This window comes from Rutidosis leptorrhynchoides, chromosome 3, assembly GCF_046630445.1.
Source record: "Rutidosis leptorrhynchoides isolate AG116_Rl617_1_P2 chromosome 3, CSIRO_AGI_Rlap_v1, whole genome shotgun sequence".
NCBI lineage: Eukaryota > Viridiplantae > Streptophyta > Magnoliopsida > Asterales > Asteraceae > Rutidosis > Rutidosis leptorrhynchoides.
Window position 1 is genome coordinate 391,663,146 of NC_092335.1, and position 20,144 is coordinate 391,683,289.

The 20,144-nt window shown below is 35.0% G+C and overlaps 1 protein-coding gene across 1 annotated transcript; it reads right to left on the reverse strand.

The window, feature by feature from the left end:
* Nucleotides 1-1,027: 1,027 nt before the first annotated feature.
* LOC139901343 (uncharacterized) lies at nt 1,028-4,512 on the reverse strand. Its single transcript, XM_071884071.1, has 9 exons — nt 3,876-4,512; nt 3,477-3,599; nt 2,922-3,371; nt 2,660-2,808; nt 2,497-2,594; nt 1,869-2,174; nt 1,666-1,765; nt 1,302-1,573; nt 1,028-1,241 (listed from the first exon to the last, which is right to left on the reverse strand). The coding sequence occupies exons 1-9, from the start codon at nt 4,510-4,512 to the stop codon at nt 1,028-1,030; spliced, it is 2,349 nt and encodes a 782-aa protein (XP_071740172.1).
* Nucleotides 4,513-20,144: the final 15,632 nt, after the last annotated feature.

The following is a 20,144-nucleotide window of genomic DNA, read 5'->3' on the forward strand; positions in this document are numbered from 1 at the left end:
GACCAATTTAGATGTAAATTGGGTCATGCATCAATACCATATGGGAACCAATGAAGCTCCATCTTTGTCTTTTGTTTAAAAGATGAAAATTTTCTAGTTTTGTGTTTAAAAAAAATGACATCACTAAACATTATGCATTGTTTGTTTGTACAATACAACCTTTAAAATTGATAGATCCACTATTTTTTTCATCTTCATTGGTTCCCAAATGGTAGTGAGGCATTACCAATTTAGATGATATATGTGTACTTGAGAGATTTATTTTACACGAAGATATATGATATATATGATGGGAAATACAACCGAAGATAGAGAAATAGGTTGCTTTTACAAGAAGATTTTTGGTGATACAAGTTTCCAATTTTACCCTTAAATTGCTATTAGGTTAATATACCATTTAAGGGTAAGATAGACAATTTATATCCTATAATAACTAACTATACAAAAAAATAAATCAAAACTAAATAAAAAGGTGGGACCTACAAGTCCATCACAACACACAGTCCATTAATTACCTTACTACTGTTACCGATAAAGTAAGTTACAAGTTACAATTTACAACCATTGTGTGTTGGATATAGATATTACAACACAAATAAATTAAGTACAAGTTACACTCGTACAACACTAACCATTCTCTATATTTGAAATTTGAGATTATATATGTATCATAAGAAACATAAATTCTGTCATCGTCTATAAAAACTATAGTTTTGGGATATTTTTTATAAATACAAAAGAACTAAATGACACACACACATTTGCTTAAATACCAGCATTAGTCATAACAATATTTTTCATAAGTACTACCAGTATATATTGTCAGATTATAGGCCCCTTTAAATTATGAGCCTTGTTCTAGCACACATGTTGAACACTCACAAATCCACCCCTGATCATGATAAATTTGATTTTTATCTGTAGCAGCAACTAAAGTATCATCGTCAACAATGGCCCCATCCAAATCGCCTCTAACCATATCAATAGTCTCATTTTCTACAAGTTGAGGACCCATCGGTGTGTCACTCTACAAATGTGTTTCTACATCATCGATACAAATTTGTTCATCCATATCAAAATTATCTCTAGGTGTTGTCTTGATCACAACTTTCCAATCATTACAAACAGGATCTGCAACATAGAATACTTGTTGTGCTTGCGAAGCTAGGACATAAGGCTCTTTAGTTTGCTTCAGACCTCGAAAATCGAGTGTCGTAAACCCATTCTCATCAACTTTTATCCTGGAACCACTTGATATCCAATCACAATGGAACAAAACAACTTTATTCTCATCACCTTACTGCAACTCGATTATATCTTTTAAAACATCGTAGTAAGTGACATCTCCCACAATAGGATCGTTATCTCTAGCACTTGAGAAGCTACTTGTTAGAGCCTGAAGTATGACTCCGCTATTTTGTGTTGTCCTATTCTTCTCTACATCTTTAATGTGAAATCGGAAACCATTTATGACATATCCCTTATGTTTCTTTACAACCTCACTTGGACCATTTTCCAATGTCTCTATATCACTTGTGATTCTGTTATCCCGACTAGTCATGTCCTCATCAACCTGATTTGAGGCAATTTATTTATACAATAATAAGTTTGGCTCAGTTATATCATCACTACATTATCGTAATAAAACTAGCAAAAATAACTTACGTAATCAGACAGCCACTCCTCAAACTCCTGACTATGTAAATGTTGAATGTCACGCTTACATTTTTTCGGATTTTGATGACTAAGAATATTCAGATGCTCTCTGCAATCAAAGTAACAAAAAGAGAATAATGTACATTATCGTCAAAATTACACAATGTCATATAAAAAATAATCTCATAACATAGTAAATTTAAATAACTTACGTTCGTAAGAAATCTATTTCACTACAATTGAACAGCACATGTGAGTGTGCAATAGCCAAAGTGTCATAGCTGAGTTTTACTACGCTTGTTGCATCAATTGGTCGACCAGGCATACAAAATATTGGTAAGACATTATCATCACCACCATCATCATAATTTCGGCTAGTCTTATTATGTATGGTCTTGACATCACTGGCTAAATACAGAAAACAAAATGACAAACACTCTTCCGCTAAATATCCTTCTACAATTGAACCCTCGGGTTTACTCTTGTTTCGCACATAAGATTTTAATGTACCTAAATACCTGAGTGGTCAAAAAAAGTTTATATCAGATTCAAAAAAAAAGTTGTATTCAAACGAGTATAATTTACTACAGCATAAATGGTCACCTCTCAATTGGATACATCCAACGGTAATGAACAGGCCCCCCTAATCTGGCCTCTTAAGCTAGATGAACCAATAGATGAATCATGACGTCAAAAAATGATGGTGGAAAAATCCTTTCTAAATCACAAAGTATTTTTCCAATATCTTTTTCCATGTTAAATAAATCATTAGGATTAAGAACTTTTGAGCATAATTTTCTGTAGTACCGACATAAGTTCATGATAACAGAACGCACATACTTCGGTAAAATATTTCTTATTGCTACGGGAAGCAACTGCTGCATCAAAATATGATTATCGTGACTTTTTAGGCCTAACATTTTTGGAGTAGGTTTTACCTGAATGCATCTAGAAATATTAGCAGCATAACCATCTGGCACTTTCACCTCTTTTAGCAGATTACAAAATTTTCTTTTTCTTTTTTATCCATTTCGAAACATGCAGGAGGCAAATACACTTTGTCATTTGATAAAGGTTCTGGATGAAGTTCATGTCTAATACCCATTTCTTCCAAATCACGACGTCCTTTTAAATGATCCTTGGTCTTTCCATCTATATTCATTAACGTTCCAATGAGACTGTCACATACATTCTTTTCAGTATGCATTACGTCTATATTATGACGTATTAAGTTATTTTTCCAGTATGGTAACTGAAAAAAATACTTCTCTTCTTCCAAATATATGGTAAGGATGGGTTATCCTTCACAAGTTTTCCAAATTTTATTTCAAAACCTTTCAGCTCCGCAAGCACTTGTTCCCCTGTTAAGCTATGCGGTGTCCCTTCACATTCTTTCGTTCCATCAAAAGAATCTTTATCCATACAGAAAGGATGCAACAATTCCAACCAGCGACGATGTGCCATGAAGATTTCTTTGTAGGAGTTTGATAACTGTGTTGATCTGGTTTCCTTATGGCATGAAGGACAAGCTAATTTACCTTTAATGCTCCAACCCGATAAATTCGCATACGCAGGAAAGTCACTTACCGTCCATAACAAAGAAGCACACACTGTGAAGTAACTCTTAGTTGATGTGTCATAAATATTAACTCCAGTATCCCACAACTCTTTCAACTCATCAACTAGAGGTTGCATATAGACATCTATATTATTACCTGGAGCAGATGGACCGGGTATAAGTAAACTTAGGAATAAAAAAGGTTTTTTCATGTACAACTATGGAGGTAGATTATATGGCATCAAAACAACAGGCCATGTACTATGTGAAACACTCATGTTTCCAAAAGGGTTAAACCCATCACTCGCCAAACCAAGCCTCACATTACGAGGTTCTTTAGCAAATTCACTATTCTCATAATCAAATGTTTTCCAGGCTGGTGAATCTGTAGGATGTCAAGATCTACCATCTTTCATACGACTCTCTTCATGCCATCTCATCGACCCGGCCGTTTTAGGTGACATAAACAATCTTTGCAAGCGTGGTATGAGTGGAAAATAACGCAACACTTTTGCTCCAACCTTCTTAGCTTTATAATCACCGTCATTATCAGCTTCTGTGGTTGACTCATTTTCAGAATCATTATTAATTTGTTTATATCTTGAGGTCTGACATACGTCACACTTAATTTTATCCTTGTTTTCTTTTCAGTACAACATACAATCATTTGGACAAGCATCAATTTTCTCATAACCTAGACCTAAATCTCTTATTATCTTCCTTAATTCGTACAATGACTTTGGTATGGCAGCATGAGAGAAGGCTTCCCTCATTGTGTCAAGAATCATGCTGAATCCTTTTTCATTACATTTTCCAACACATTTTGAATGGAAGAGTCTAATAATGAACGAAAGAACAGAGAACTTACAGCAGGGATATAATTCTTTCTTTGAATCTTCCAATACTTTATTAAAATTTTCATCATTTAAGTTTGGTACAGTCTGATTTTCAGTTTGTTGGATATCATCTTCATCTTCATCTTCATCTTCATCTTCAAACACATTAAAGATGCATTGGGCCAATGCTTGCATATCATCTTCATCAGCATCTTCAAACGTTGGTGTATCATCCGGTTCGAAATACACATTTGGAATTTTATAACCTTCGAAAAACCCGTCACATAGCAAATGTGTTTTACCATGGACCCAATCAACCCGTTTGTGATTACCGCAATATTTGCATGGACAATATATATGACCATCTTTTCCCTTTTTAGAGAAAATACGTTCTATAAATTTGTCAAGTCCTTTTTTGTATGCAGGGGAAGATCCACACAAGGATATCCAAGTCGAGTCCATCATATATAGACCTGTATTCTACAAACACATTTAATTGGACATAAATTAACGTGGTTCAAAATCAAAGATTGTACCATAAGAATTAAGGGGTATGGACATGAAACAAAAGAAATTAACCTGGTTCAAAATCAAAGATTTAAAATTAAGGGGTATGGACAAAGCGTATGAAACAAGCTGACCCAATTTTTCGATGATTGCAACTTATATCTTCAATTACGTATTAACTGATTAATAATCGATTATTGAAATTAACTTAGATCTGTAAACACATCTTCAAAAACTGATGATGATTGCAATTGCAATTAAATATGTACGATGTTATTATAAATTGTTAATAGTAATAGTAATAATAATTATTATTATTATTATTATTATTATTATTATTATTATTATTATTATATGATGATTTTGATACATCTAATAAGATCTAATACGAGTATAAGTTTAAGATAAAGATTCAAATAATTAATAAAATTTAAAATAATATACATAATGTAGGTTAAAAGTTGGCCGGTGGTGTACGGATCATCACCCTTATGGTTTAGGCCAGGTATAGGGTTATGGTACATGGTTTAATGTTTATGGTATATATGATATAGGATTTAGGGTATCGGGTTTAGGATTAAGTGTTTATGATTTAATGTGTACGTTTACGGTATATGGTATAGGGTTTAGGGTTTAGGGTTTGGGGTTTAGGGTTTAGGGTTAAGTGTCTATGATTTAATGTTTAGGGTTTAGGGTTTATAAACCCTAAACCCTAAACCCCGAACCCCAAACATTAAATCATAAACCCTAAACCCTAACCTTAAACCCTAACCCTAAACCAAAAACTCTAAACCCTATACCTTAAATCTTATATCGTAAACACTGAACCATACCCTAAACCCTATACCCTAAACCATAAAGGTGATGATCCGTACAGGTATAGGGTTAGGGTACATGGTTTAATGTTTATGGTATATAGGATATAGGATTTAGGGTATCGGGTTTAGGATTAAGTGTTTATGTTTTAATGTGTACATTTATGGTATATGGTATAGGGTTTAGGGTTTAGGGTTTAGGGTTAAGTGTCTATGATTTAATGTTTGGCGTTTAGGGTTTAGGGTTTAGGGTTTATAAACCCTAAACCCTGAACCCCAAACATTAAATCATAAACCCTAAACCCTAACCCTAAACCCTAACCCTAAACCAAAAACTCTAAACCCTATACCCTAAATCTTATACCATAAACACTAAACCATGTATCCTAAACGCTATATGTAACGACCCGAATTTTTCTGACTACTTGATTATACTATTTACATGATTTAAAAATTCTGTCTTGATAAGCAATAAATTTTAATAAGTCTTGAACCTCCGGAAAGAGTTTTACACAAGCTTTTGATCACCCTTTTATTCCGATGATTCACGAACGTCATAACTTGATTTAATTGTTTAATTATTGTGTTTATATATGAATTTATATATATTTAACTTGAAAATATGAAAATTAAATATCTCATTAAGTATATTAACAAAGTATTATATATATATATATATATATATATATATATATATATATATATATATATATATATATATATATATATATATATATATATATATATATATATATATATATATATATATATATATATATATATATATTTTTTTTCATACTACTAATTTAAAGACTTTTTTCAAACAATATATATATTACTATTTAAACGACGTAATTAACTTATGTTAAAATGTATTTATATATAATGTATTATGAGTGTAAATACATCCTTACAAGTATTGAATACACTTTATAATATACCAATACATATAAATGATAGCTATACTCGTATTTCCGTTCAATTTCCTCAAGAATTCTACTCACATTCACACGGTATTTTTACCCTTATTATACACAGCTTCTAGAAGTATTTACTATTGGTATATACTAATAGAAATCTGCAATTATTTGTGTAATATGTCATCCATGATCTAATCAATTTAATATATCATGCATGACTTAATACAATTTAACTTATCTTAGATATTTTCACTAAAAGCCAAAATTATAAGCTTATAAATAAGGACCATTTTAACTCATTTTTACTCCACATTTTCTAAAACTAAAAACACACACTTGAATGCTCTCATATCATACTTTAATCTCAGAAACTTCCCTCTTCATAATCAAAGTAAAATACTTCTCAAGATCCTTGTTCAATTCCTTGTATAGTTGCTATCTTATTATACTTATAAAACTTGTAAAAACTAGAACTTGTTTTGGTGAACACCAAGCTTGTTTGAAAAACTAATCTAATCTTTCTAACTTAACTCTAATAACACTTATTTATATGTATTATGATGTTATATTAAGTTAATATAAGAACTTATAACTTGTACATATGAAGAACACCTTGAAACTTAACATATATCCTTTAATCTCCATTCGGTAAAAAGCGGTTTATTTTGGGATGGGAATTAAAAACCTATCTTAGAGTTTGAGTTCCAGGCTAAGACTTTTGAAATATGTTAATATATGTAAATAAGACTTCCAGTATTTTTTTCATGATTTTAGACAAAGTGGAAGTATTTTATCAAAAATCATATATTGGGTGGATGCCGGGATTTTTCCAAATCTGTCCACCGACTCAAAAAGAGGGTAAAGCTCTAAAAATTACTACTTGGGATGAACTTTTCGAATTGTTTTTGTAAAATTTACTTCTTAATGAATCCATAGCAATTTGATTCACTTTAAACGGAGTTGTAATGAATATTTAGCGAGCAAAACAAAATCTGCTAAAATTAACGTTGTATGGACGAAATTTATATTATAAAAACTATATTAACCATATCCTTGTTAACTTTTCCTATATCCTATATATATTTGGACATGTTATCAGTAGTATAATAAAATATTATAATCTTGGTTAATTCTGTGATTGTATATATGTATAATAATATTCTTGGTATATCCTAACACAATAAGTATACAATACGTTTTGATAAATCCTAAGACAATACGTACACAATACGTCTTAGTTAATTCTAAGACAATACGTATACAATACGTCTCTGGGTTAATGCAAACACAATACGTATACAATACGTCGTGGGGTAACTCTAAGATTTTATATATATATATATATATATATATATATATATATATATATATATATATATATATATATATATATACCGATTATTGGACTGTTGGACTTTTCGGACTATTTTGGACTACTAACAAAGGACTACTAACAATGGACTACTAACATAAAATGTTAAAAATTATTATATAAGTATTTTATGAACTTGCTTTATTTTATTCATATGTCGTATTTCTAACGACCCGGCTTCGTTTTACCAAAAACACGCCCTAAAAAAAAAATTCTGGGACAGTACATCTGGACGGCGTCCAGTTATCTAGACGGCGTCCAGCAGAGAAGACCAGGACGGCGTCCGAGCCATTTGGACAGCGTCCAATTGAACTAAAAGTTCATGATCAGTTTTTCAAATTCACGCGAGCGGAAAACCCGCTTCCCGACACTTTTAAACGAAACAACTTTCACAACACCTCATATTAAGTAAAACTAAGTGATTTCCGTAATGAAAATAAGTTTTACAACACCGGGCCCACAATGACCCGTTTTACAAATAAAGTAGCGATTTCGACCCATTTAGCTCTTTAGACGGATTAGGACTCTACAACCCAACCCAATACCAAGAGCATAATCCCGGGGACTACCAAATCCCCAATCCGCGTCCAAACATCCAAAAGCTACCCCATCGAGCCCAAGTGCTCCTACGCATCTAGTCTAACAACTAGCTAGCTTCATAACACAATACCTGTAAAAAGGTAAACAACGAGAGGGGTAAGCAAAAAGCTTAGTGAATGCAATAATTATACACATACATATATAACCTACTTACTTGCAATCACTTACACATTTACCGCATACACGCTAGCAATATAATTAGCATACCATCGCAAAGTATAACGCTAAATCTCCAATACGCAAGCTAGCACAAACGATAGCATATAAGTCGAACAATATAATATGCTACACTACAACACATAACCATGGTTAACCAATCGTACAATGGAATGGCGCTCGCGAAAGGCCATCAGAGTTCACAACATCCATTAGTATACTTAGCACCTCGTATAACTAAGAGTACCATAGACCTCACAATCGTCCTAAGAGTAGAACAATTTACCGACAATCACCGTTGTCACGCCTCCCGATCCTACGAAACACAACCAAGCCCGTCATCCATAACATCATATGGGAATTCTAAGATCTCACCACAAGCTAATGATTACTAGCGCACACTACCGCAACAAACGGTATCTCATACACTCAACGTTCAGAATTCCCACTTAGGAAAATATGGGAAACACCATTATCCCTTCAAATAATCTCGGCTATAACTCGTAATAAGCTATATCCATAACTATATCACCCAACGCGATCTACTAAATCCACCACGTCGTGAACCATGTCTTGCATTAATCCCAATCGAGAAGGATTCATGCTTCCTTGAAACTCCGTGCTCCATCGGTTCATAAACGTACTACTCAACCGGTCATTCATGAACATTCTCTGGACCGAGAACCAACTTCCTCCGGATCCACAACTGGGTCATTCCTTCAACGAAGAAATTTCGGTAACCCCAAAATAATCACTTAGGAGCACCACTTTCCCACCAATTGATCCGCACACAACCATCCGTCACTGGATTAATCCAGGACGACAATAATACACCACGAGTTAGACGAAACATCAACACTCGAGACAAGGTTTCTCCCTTAAACCCTACAACACATCCATACACTATGGCTTCCTAGTACTATCATGGAAACTATTCGTGTACTAGAATCCCGTCAGCAGCGAATTATCAACATAACAATTCGCAATTCGCCACACGACCCACAAAATATTCACCAACGCCGGGTGAATCCTCCTACCTAGACCGTCCATTGAGGATGGCTTCGACATTTCGATACAACCAACAGGTCACATCACTAGGGAAAATATTCTCGCAAACAAACAACATCCGCGTGTCTCGATGTGAGACAATCAGAATCGACACTTTCCTCTTCACAGTCATCCGTAAAGTGGAATAATCCACTGACAATCTCCACGATTACATTTACCGACAGGGAAAATACGATATTCATCACGATATCGAACTCGTTCTCATTCAATTATACTGTCCGGGTTTCACGACAACCCAGATTTTTCACTACAAGAGCACCCGCAACGACAACTTCATTCTCTCACTCCGGGATCTCAAACTTCACATTTGGTCTCATACCACACATTGACACTACACGACCACCTTACATAGGAAGTCTTACACTTCCTTCGATCCCATCATCACAAACTTCACTCATAACATTCCAGAGTTGTAACTCACAATCGTAAAGCACGATCTCGAGTCGACATTAGCAACCCGTCACTCTTCCTTATTAGGAACTCCGAATACCTATTGAGGCTTAGCACGGTACACTCTGACACTTCGCTATATATAGAACCACTGGGCTTCCTCATGCGGCAGTAAAATCCCCCACTTAGAATTCCACTCCACATTCTCACCGCCAAGATGATAACATCCCGCGGAGTTGTCACTCTACAACACACATGACCATTCTCATCGTTGGTTATACACACCAAATCACTGCAATTTCACTTTAGGCTCTCAGAGCCGTCATACACATTCGCTTGAAGTGTCGTACACGCGACGCTATGGCACCTTCGTACCATAATTACAAATAACAGTCCTTCACCATTCGCAAAGCGTACTCCACCAAAGTCCCACATACGCCTCTAAGCCTAGGCATATGTCACTCCGCTTAATCAGTCATGAATCTCAGTCGAGATCACCCGATCTTCCACTCAACGAACCATTATCAACAATTGCTCACTCTCATGGAGAAGAATGACCAATTCCGACACCCTAATTGTGTCCACCACAATATCAACACTTCATCATACCCTTCAGACTAACCGACCATTAAGTCCGTCACCAGCTCACCGGTCATCCTTACCCGTCTATCACATAAGAGCAACAAGATTCGCTCACCCGTCACTTCATAAGAAGTATTCAACACAATGCTCTTAAACTTCGACTTTTGCAACCGTCGAATTACTATCACCCGTCGATCACTATTATAATCTCCGATGCTTCCAAGGGTATCTCAAGGACACCCTAAGCACAAAGTGATCACACCATCACTGGAGTTGAACATTACACTAGCAGGTATAAAAAGGTACCTGGCGCAGTGTCATGCAGACTCCCACCACAATCAATCGAATATTAGAAACTCGATCTTTAGGTTCCGTACACTCGATGTCACCCATCTCTCTATAATAATGACCCGAAGTCATACCTACCTGACAACCTTACGGTTTATTGTCTTATCGAAAGTTCCAAGCGATCACACGCTACCCGCAATTTTCACAAGGCCAAATGATATAGCCTAATGAAACCTTCCGTCTAATGCTAAGAGCTGCTTGGAACACCAAGTCTTACACCCTTCCAAATGTCGACACAACCACTACGACAAGGGATATTCCGTTAGGAATGTTACCCTATAATCCATAACACGCTAACACACTGACGCAATCACAATCATCGCCATACGGGTCTCACTCACATGAGTTGAACGACCCGAGGACTCCTCGACTCGCCAATTCTAAGGCGACTTATAACAAGAATCCCTACACGATTCTCTTACCGCACACTCTTCCAAGTGTAACCCAATACCACAATCATTAGACTTGTTGCATCCCAATACGGAATTCAAGTCCTCGACGCACACACACACACACATTAATCGGTCATCTTAGTTACGATGGGTAACTACAACCAATGACGATCTCAAATAATGCACCCATTACGTAGGGTGACTAAATATACGCCGAACTCGTGAGTTGGCTCACTCACTTAACTAACCGAATTCACCGTAACAATTTCTGACTCACAACGAATCCGATGTGACAACAAGCACATCACCCGAGACCACTAAAACCTAGGAACCAATAAAAGATTCCTTATTTATCCCGAATCTACCCCAACCATATCACGTTTCCTCCGTTCGGTACTCATCATGTCATGCTTGATGTCAAGATACACTTTCGTAATAATGGTGATCGGTCACTATTACAAATGCGTACCTTACCATTTTCACATGGTCACGCAAAGTACTTTACCCGGACTGACGCAACATTCACACAAAATAACATGCGATAACTCCTAGTACCCGAATGACCAAAGTCCTTACCGCGAACTTGATCACTCAAACAGACAAACATGCGAATCTCTCCAATAGATTCGTCTCTAGGACACCGCACCAATAGATACCTATATATATACACCAATATACAATATAATAATAAACGTACACAAGTACACCACAACAACAAGTCAACCTACAACCTAGGTGACTATCACTGAAACAATGTCCAAGTTCGCCTACTTACATTAGGCACTATCTGTCTAAGGCACTAATTTACACACGAAATAAGGCCCCACATAATCACACTTTGGACAAAAACAAGTCCTAGTTAGTCACCTACTCTAACGCACTAACAAATCTCAATCCGACCCGTATTCCTACAAGTCCCTCAAATAACGCACAACGGCCAATAAGTCTAAGACTAGGCACATATTCCAAGGTCACCTAATTCCCTTAGACTATGCTCTGATACCACTTGTAACGACCCGACTTCGTTTTACCAAAAACACGCCCTAAAAAAAATACTGGGACAGTACATCTGGACGGTGTCCAGTTATCTGGACGGCGTCCAGCAGAGAAGACCAGGACGGTGTCCAAGCCATTTGGACGGCGTCCAATTAAACTAAAAGTTCCTTATCAGTTTTTCAAATTCACGCGAGCGGAAAACCCGCTTCTCGACACTTTTAAACGAAACAACTTTCACAACACCTCATATTAAGTAAAACTAAGAGATTTCCGTAATGAAAATAAGTTTTACAACACCGGGCCCACAATGACCCGTTTTACAAATAAAGTAGCGATTTCGACCCATTTATCTCTTTAGACGGATTAGGACTCTACAACCCAACCCAATACCAAGAGCATAATCCCGGAGACTACCAAATCCCCAATCCGTGTCCAAACAACAAAAAGCTACCCCATCGAGCCCAAGTGCTCCTACGCATCTAGTCTAACAACTAGCTAGCTTCATAACACAATACCCGTAAAAAGGTAAACAACGAGAGGGGTAAGCAAAAAGCTTAGTGAATGCAATAATTATACACATACATATATAACCTACTTACTTGCAATCACTTACACATTTACCGCATACACGCTAGCAATATAATTAGCATACCATCGCAAAGTATAACGCTAAATCTCCAATACGCAAGCTAGCACAAATGATAGCATATAAGTCAAATAATATAATATGCTACACTACAACACATAACCATGGTTAACCAATCGTACAAGGGAATGGCGCCCGCGAAAGGCCATCGGAGTTCACAACATCCATTAGTATACTTAGCACCTCGTATAACTAACCCCTGGGTAGCATCTTAACACCTTGATACTTCACCCTCGGGTGGCGTCTTAACACCTCGACACTTCACCCTTTATTATGGAGTGGCGTCTTAACACCTCGACACTTCACTCCTAGGTGGCATCTTAACACCTCGATGCTTCACCTCGAGTGGCATCTTAACACCTCGATGCTTCATTCGTCACATGAAACGTGGTGTTTTAACACCTCGACACTTCACATCTCACGCTACAACAAATAAATACATTATATACATACGCATATAATTATTCCACTCACCTTGGAATGCCTGCACAAGTCATGTACAACATGATCTCCGTCCTCAAATCCGAGCAAGTAATCACCTATATTACACATAGGCAAAAATATACACATAAATAGTCATTCCCTAAAAGAGAACCCGACAAAAACATCCTTTAGCCGAGGGATCACACCTTGCTCGCCAAAACCCGCCCATTTAACACCTAATGGACATAAATCGATTACCACTTCGGGTGGTAATTCATACTCAATCTACAAAGTACAATTTAACTCAAATTATACTTAACACCAATTAGACCAACCTAGGTCCCGTCACTATGTTACTACTTAGATAGTGACCATTTCAGACGCCTTTTACATCAAAAAACATAACACGTGCAATATCGACCCATATTGCATTTGACTACCTTTGACTTATGTTAAAATATCACTTTAACCCATAATTACTTCTCGCGAGTAATTACATCCAAAAACATCATTTAACACCTAACAAAATCATTTATCATTCATTTAATCCAAAATTAGTGTCATCATCAATTTTGACCCAAAATCAAAGTCAACCCATTTGACATAAGTCTCAAAACGCCCAAAATCACTAACGACTAGTGATTCTACTTCCAAAACACCAATTAACACTTAAATCAAGTATTTACATACTTGATTCACCAAAACTTAAGTCGAATCTTAGTTTGACACTAAATCAAAGTCAACACCCATTTTAACCAACTAACATGTTCTTATGAACATCTATACACTAACACATTTATGAACTAGTGATTTACACCCAAAACCATGAACAAAATCATCATCAAACCCTAACCCACCAATAACGGGTCAAAACCCATCTATTAACCACAACAAACCCATTTCATAACCATTTAAGGGTTTCTAACAAAATCAAGCTCAAACCCTAATTTGAATATCAAAATCAAATAATGAAAATCGGAGTTAGAACTTACCAACACTACCAAGACGTAGCCGTTAACGAGATGAACAACTTTAAAACTCGCGACTCGACCTGACTCACCCTTCTTCTTTCCCAAACCAAGTTCTCTCACTCTAAAATGGTCCCTCTCTCTCTAGGAATGGATGAGAGTGTGTTGTGTGAGTGAGAATGAGCTCCAATGGAGTTCTAGAGCAGTTTTGATGATCCCAAACTGACCCCAAGTGAAAAGACCAAAGTACCCCTTTTAAAATGAGAAAAATAGAGCTGCTGGCCCGTCAGGACTTTTGGAAGGCGTCCAAAAAGGTTGGACGGCGTCCAAATTAACTGAATCAGTTTTCTGAACTTGTTTTGGTCGTAACTTTCAAACTGTAAATCCGTTTTCGATGAATCAAATATCGTTGGAAATGTGATGAGATTTCCTATCCAATGGTAAGTTTTTAGAACATCAAATCCAACTTTATTTGGGATCCAAATGTACGCTTACATGCCTCGTATTTCGAATGTCGTTCGAAATAACACGTAACTGAAAACGGGTGTTACAGTATTATTATCTGAATCGTTATTATTGTTATAGGTTCATGAATCCAAGGACGACGGTCATATTTTTAATAAGTTGAAAACTTATTATTAATATACTTTTACTAATGTGAGTATATAGTCCCATTTTTAAACTCTAAAAATATTTTGGGATGAGAATACATGCATTTTATGTTTTACGCCATAGACACAAGTACTTAAAATATATTCTACGTTGAGTTGTACCACTTTGCATATCTTCCCTAATAGCTTGGTAACTAATATTTACATGTTGTAAGAACATGTAAGCGCGAATCCTATTGATAGATCTATCGGGTTTGACAACCCCAACCGGGCTAGTCGCTCTAGTATCGTAAACGGTTGCATAGTACTTCATTTTTACTACACTTGGTACAGTGTAGGGAGATTTCATAATAAAGAGAATATGCCACATTAATGGTTAAGTATGTTTACCGAAGCACTCAACAACTTATAGAATACTTTTATACACTTGCGAGTGTACATATATTTATAACTATGAAATCTTGTGGTCTATATTTATATCGATGATAAACCTATATATCTCACCAACCTTTGTGTTGACTGTTTACGCATGTTTATTCTCAGGTCCTTAAGAAAGTCTTCCGCTGTTGCATTATCTGAGCAAGCTGTGCATTGAGTCTCATACTTTTATTTAAATAAAGTGTTGCATTCAATAAAACCTTTGTCATGTATTATATTCGACTGTTACGTCACGTGTGTAGTATTTTGAAACCGATGTATTTTGGGGATTATTTTCTTAAATAATCGCCCACTTATTTAAAACATGTATTATGTATAATAATGATGTGCTTTTTATGAAACGAATGCAATATTTTCTAAAACATATCATATAGAGGTCAAATACCTCGCTATGGGACCAATGAGAATGTACTGTGTTTATAGTAATATGGACGGGTCGTTTCAGTTGGTATCAGAGCAGTGGTCTTAGCGAACTAGGTCTTGCATTAGTGTGTCTAACTGATAGTTGTTAGGATGCATTAGTGAGTCTGGACTTCGACCTTATCTGCATATTAAAAGTTTTGTTTATCATTCTTGTCGAAAATTACCTGTTTATCATCTTTAGTCTAGACGCGTCTTACTGCAATTATTGCATAGGTAGTGTATAGACACATATTCATATCTTATCATATCTATCACGGTAGACTTTTCCTGACATCTTTTGTAAATTCCTTTGTAACTTATGGGATTTTGGTATTAAATATACATATGTAAATTATGTATTAAGAATATCAATCTAAGTCCTAAATATTTTTCATATCAACAATCATTCCTCTGAACGTGTAAGGCGGATTCTTCACAAAGCTCGAGTTCATTGGATTCTAAAAGCTATTCCGATATGGAATTTCATTTAAGCTCCGAGAGCAGTCTAATCGTAATGAACCAACCAATTAGTCATCACCTCTTCTGGATGAATTGGGGGTGGATTCGTGGACGAATTAATCAATTTAGACAATAAGAAGGCGATCTATTTCATGAATCTAATTCGCCTCTCGGTGGAGAACATGAGGCACTTACCAGCGAACTCGTTCGTAACACCGTTTTCTCTCTCCTTTCCAGGATATGCCGCAACGAGTATAATATTACTAATATTATTGAGGCTATCTGACCTTTACTTCGTATCTTGCATGGTGAATTATTTAGTAAAAAAAAAATTAAAAATTATTGTCATGAAAAGCAAAACTTCATTAGCAAGTGCATCTACATCATTTCATTCCCTTTATAAAGCTCTTGACCTCTATTTTTATTTAAGAAACTTTAAACATCTTCTTTCACAATACAAAACAAAACAAATTCTCATCATCTATACTCACATCAAACCACTACCAGCACCAGCAGTACCAACAACATCACAAGCCTCAATATCGCAAGTCGCATTACGAGCATCAACATCATACGCACTGCAGGCACTGAGGGATACCAACAATAATGAGTGATGAAGTATTAATTCATTATTTCATTTACGTTGAAGAAATATTCCGCGGCGATTATGTAATCTCTAAAGTTTTAGAGATTATTCATTTCTAGTTCCAACCGTAAACCAAATGAGATTAATATAATATTAACTCATTAAATCCATTTTACATCTGAAGAAAATATACATACATATATTTTCATAAAGACTGTAATAAAAATTCTTTTGTACAAAATATTACTTGTGAAATTTTATTTTAATGGGTAGGTAATACCCGAGAAATACTTAAGTTCACATTAATATGTTACACTGTACATTTTCAATGATGTTTCGACAATCGTTAATTATACTCTCTCCTTTCATAGCAATATACATCATTTCACAAAATTCAAGACAACCATTTTCCATACCAATTCAATTACATATTCTGATTTTGACAGATCAAAATCCAAGTCAAGATTTAAGAGGTGCCATCAATCTTAAATTCCTACATCCTTCAAAATCATACTTTAAATTCAAACTATACTAGAACATCACTTTCATTCACAGAACTCATAAAGATATTTGTATCATTCAAGATTCACGATGAATTCATTATACGGATATTGACAATGACAACATGTGTCTAAACCCTTCAAAATTCTTGAAAACATCTCAACTAAGGAACAATCGAGAGAATGAACCAATGACACGATACATACGAAGAATATATGCATATAGATATGCATTCGAAGGACACTTGAACCTAAGCAAAGGTTCAACACATATCCGTGTCAGATCCTTTAGCATTATTATTACCCAAAATAACTTTACAATCCCTTTTCAAAATAGCGAATTTTGTCACAGCTCCAAAAAGGCAACTTCGACTTTTCATCCGAAGTAGCCTTATTATAACCTTGATATATACGTTGTCTTTTCACCATCGTTGCTGGGGAACCTTTTATATTCCACCACATTAGTAGTAAGCTTACCAGCAACTTTATTGCTCTTTGACTTAAATCTCTCTGAAAGATCACTATAAAACCTTGTCATTTACCCATCTACATCTTGTAACAATAATTGCCTTACCAAACCCCAGGAAGCATCAATAATTATTCTTGAATCTCACATCATTTCTGCATATACATATAACGTTATCTCCTGGAATTATAATTCTGAAATCCGGAATAGCACTTCAGCCTACGAAGCAGTACTATGAAGTTTTGAAAAAGCTGAATGAAGCAGCAGAAACTGTAGACAACCGTAACAGTCAAAAGTTGTTGATAAAGAATATTGTGTTAGCAAGGCACAGAAAAAGAGAAGGTCTGGAACTGGAAAACGGATTGAGCAAACCCTGAAGGAGGCTGTGGAAAAATCACAAGGACTAAATCTGCCTTCAAAGAATCCAAATGATTCATTGTCTGCTGAAGTCTTTAGAGAATACCATGCTCCTTACTCTAAACCCTTGTGGGCAATATTCTTCATCATCCTCTGATCTTAGATATTCTAAGATATCATCGTATCTTTCATTATAAATATCCTTCATATTTCTGAAGATATTTTCATAACTATTCTTATCTGAAATCTTTTATCTCTTCGCGCTATCAGTGATACGTCATAAAGGAAACTGTTTTAGTTTTTAAATCTCAGAAAAATTCAAAATTTAAAATATGAATGTTGTTGAAGTAGTGTTGGGAGCTGAAGCATGAGTTAGTATAATATAATGATGCCTGATCAACGTGATTATATTACAGTAAGTCATGCTGAGTTTCTAATGGAACATGATAATTTATAGATCATACCGTCATCATGCTCTATGTTACACGACTCTTACATTCAACCTAATCTCTAAACGTATCAAGAACATATTTTCCTGATAGTTCTATCTTTTCTCTTGAATTCTGGTAATTTGACTAATCAAGATCGTGCTATTACAAATTCTCTCTTAGAACATTAGTCATGTTCATCCGAAACTCCATACCGACGAATTCTGGACCATTACTCGCTTTACTTAAAATCGAGAAGAGAAAACAAAAGCATGAAGCTTCGAAATAGGAATAGGAGTATAAATCATAGCAAATGGAAGAGAGCAATAACCATGAATGACAATACACAAGCATAGGAGCTTCGAAATATAAGGAAAAATATAAGCACGACAATAACACAGAGAATTACAAACCATGTATATCAATGCGTATAGCAATATAAAGACATGGGAGAACTAAAAACACTATGAACTCAAGAGCATAGTAGAAGTAAACAGATTCCTCCGGTGGTAGATGAAAAAGAAGAATGTCAGATGTGATAGTCAAGAATATATCAAGAATTAGAACTGGATGGAGCATATTGATGATTGTTTTGGAAGTATGAATTAAGGAAGAAAGTATAGAAGAAGAGAGATGTGGAAATAAGGAAACGAAGGGGGGTGTTAATTTATAGCGAAATATCAGACATAGCAATCGAGGCAGATTACGCACCTAATCGAAGAAAATTCTAATTTCCTTAATTACCGAAGAATCAAATCTTATTAAGATTACAAAGATTTTCTTTAATCCAGAAATCAACCGTGATGACGTCAAAAGTTAAGACGAATCTTTACTTTCCTTATTTCACTATTTTGCGATAGCTTCACTCATACACTTCACATAATCGAAATTGTTTTATCCATATTACTCACTGATGATAAAACTCTAAATTTCAACTCGTATTCATCATGAAAACATACTTATTGTCAGCCATGACGATCTCGGTCAAATTTCGGGACAAAATTTCTTTAACGGGTAGGTACTGTAATGACCCGGATTTTTCTGACTACTTGATTATACTATTTACATGATTTAAAAATTATGACTTGATAGGCAATGAATTTTAATAAGTCTTGAACCTATGGAAAGAGTTTTACACAAGCTTTTGGTCACCCTTTTATTCCGACGATTTACGAACGTCATAACTTGATTTAATTATTTAATTGTTTAATTATTGTGTATATATATGAATTTATATATATTTAACTTGAAAATATGATAATTAAATATCTCATTAAGTATATTAACAAAGTATTATATATATTTTTTCATACTACTAATTTAAAGAGTTTTCATACAATATATATATTACTATTTAAACGACGAAATTAACTTATGTTAAAATGTATTTACATATAATGTATTACGAGTGTAAATACATCCTTACAAGTATTGAATACACTTTATAATATACCAATACATATAAAGGATAGCTATACTAGTATTTCCGTTCAATTTCCTCAAGAATTCTACTCGCATTCACACGGTATTTTTACCCTTATTATACACAGCTTCTAAAAGTATTTACTATTGGTATATACCAAAAGAAATCTGCAATTATTTGTGTAATATGTCATCCATGACCTAATCAATTTAATATGTCATGCATGATTTAATACAATTTA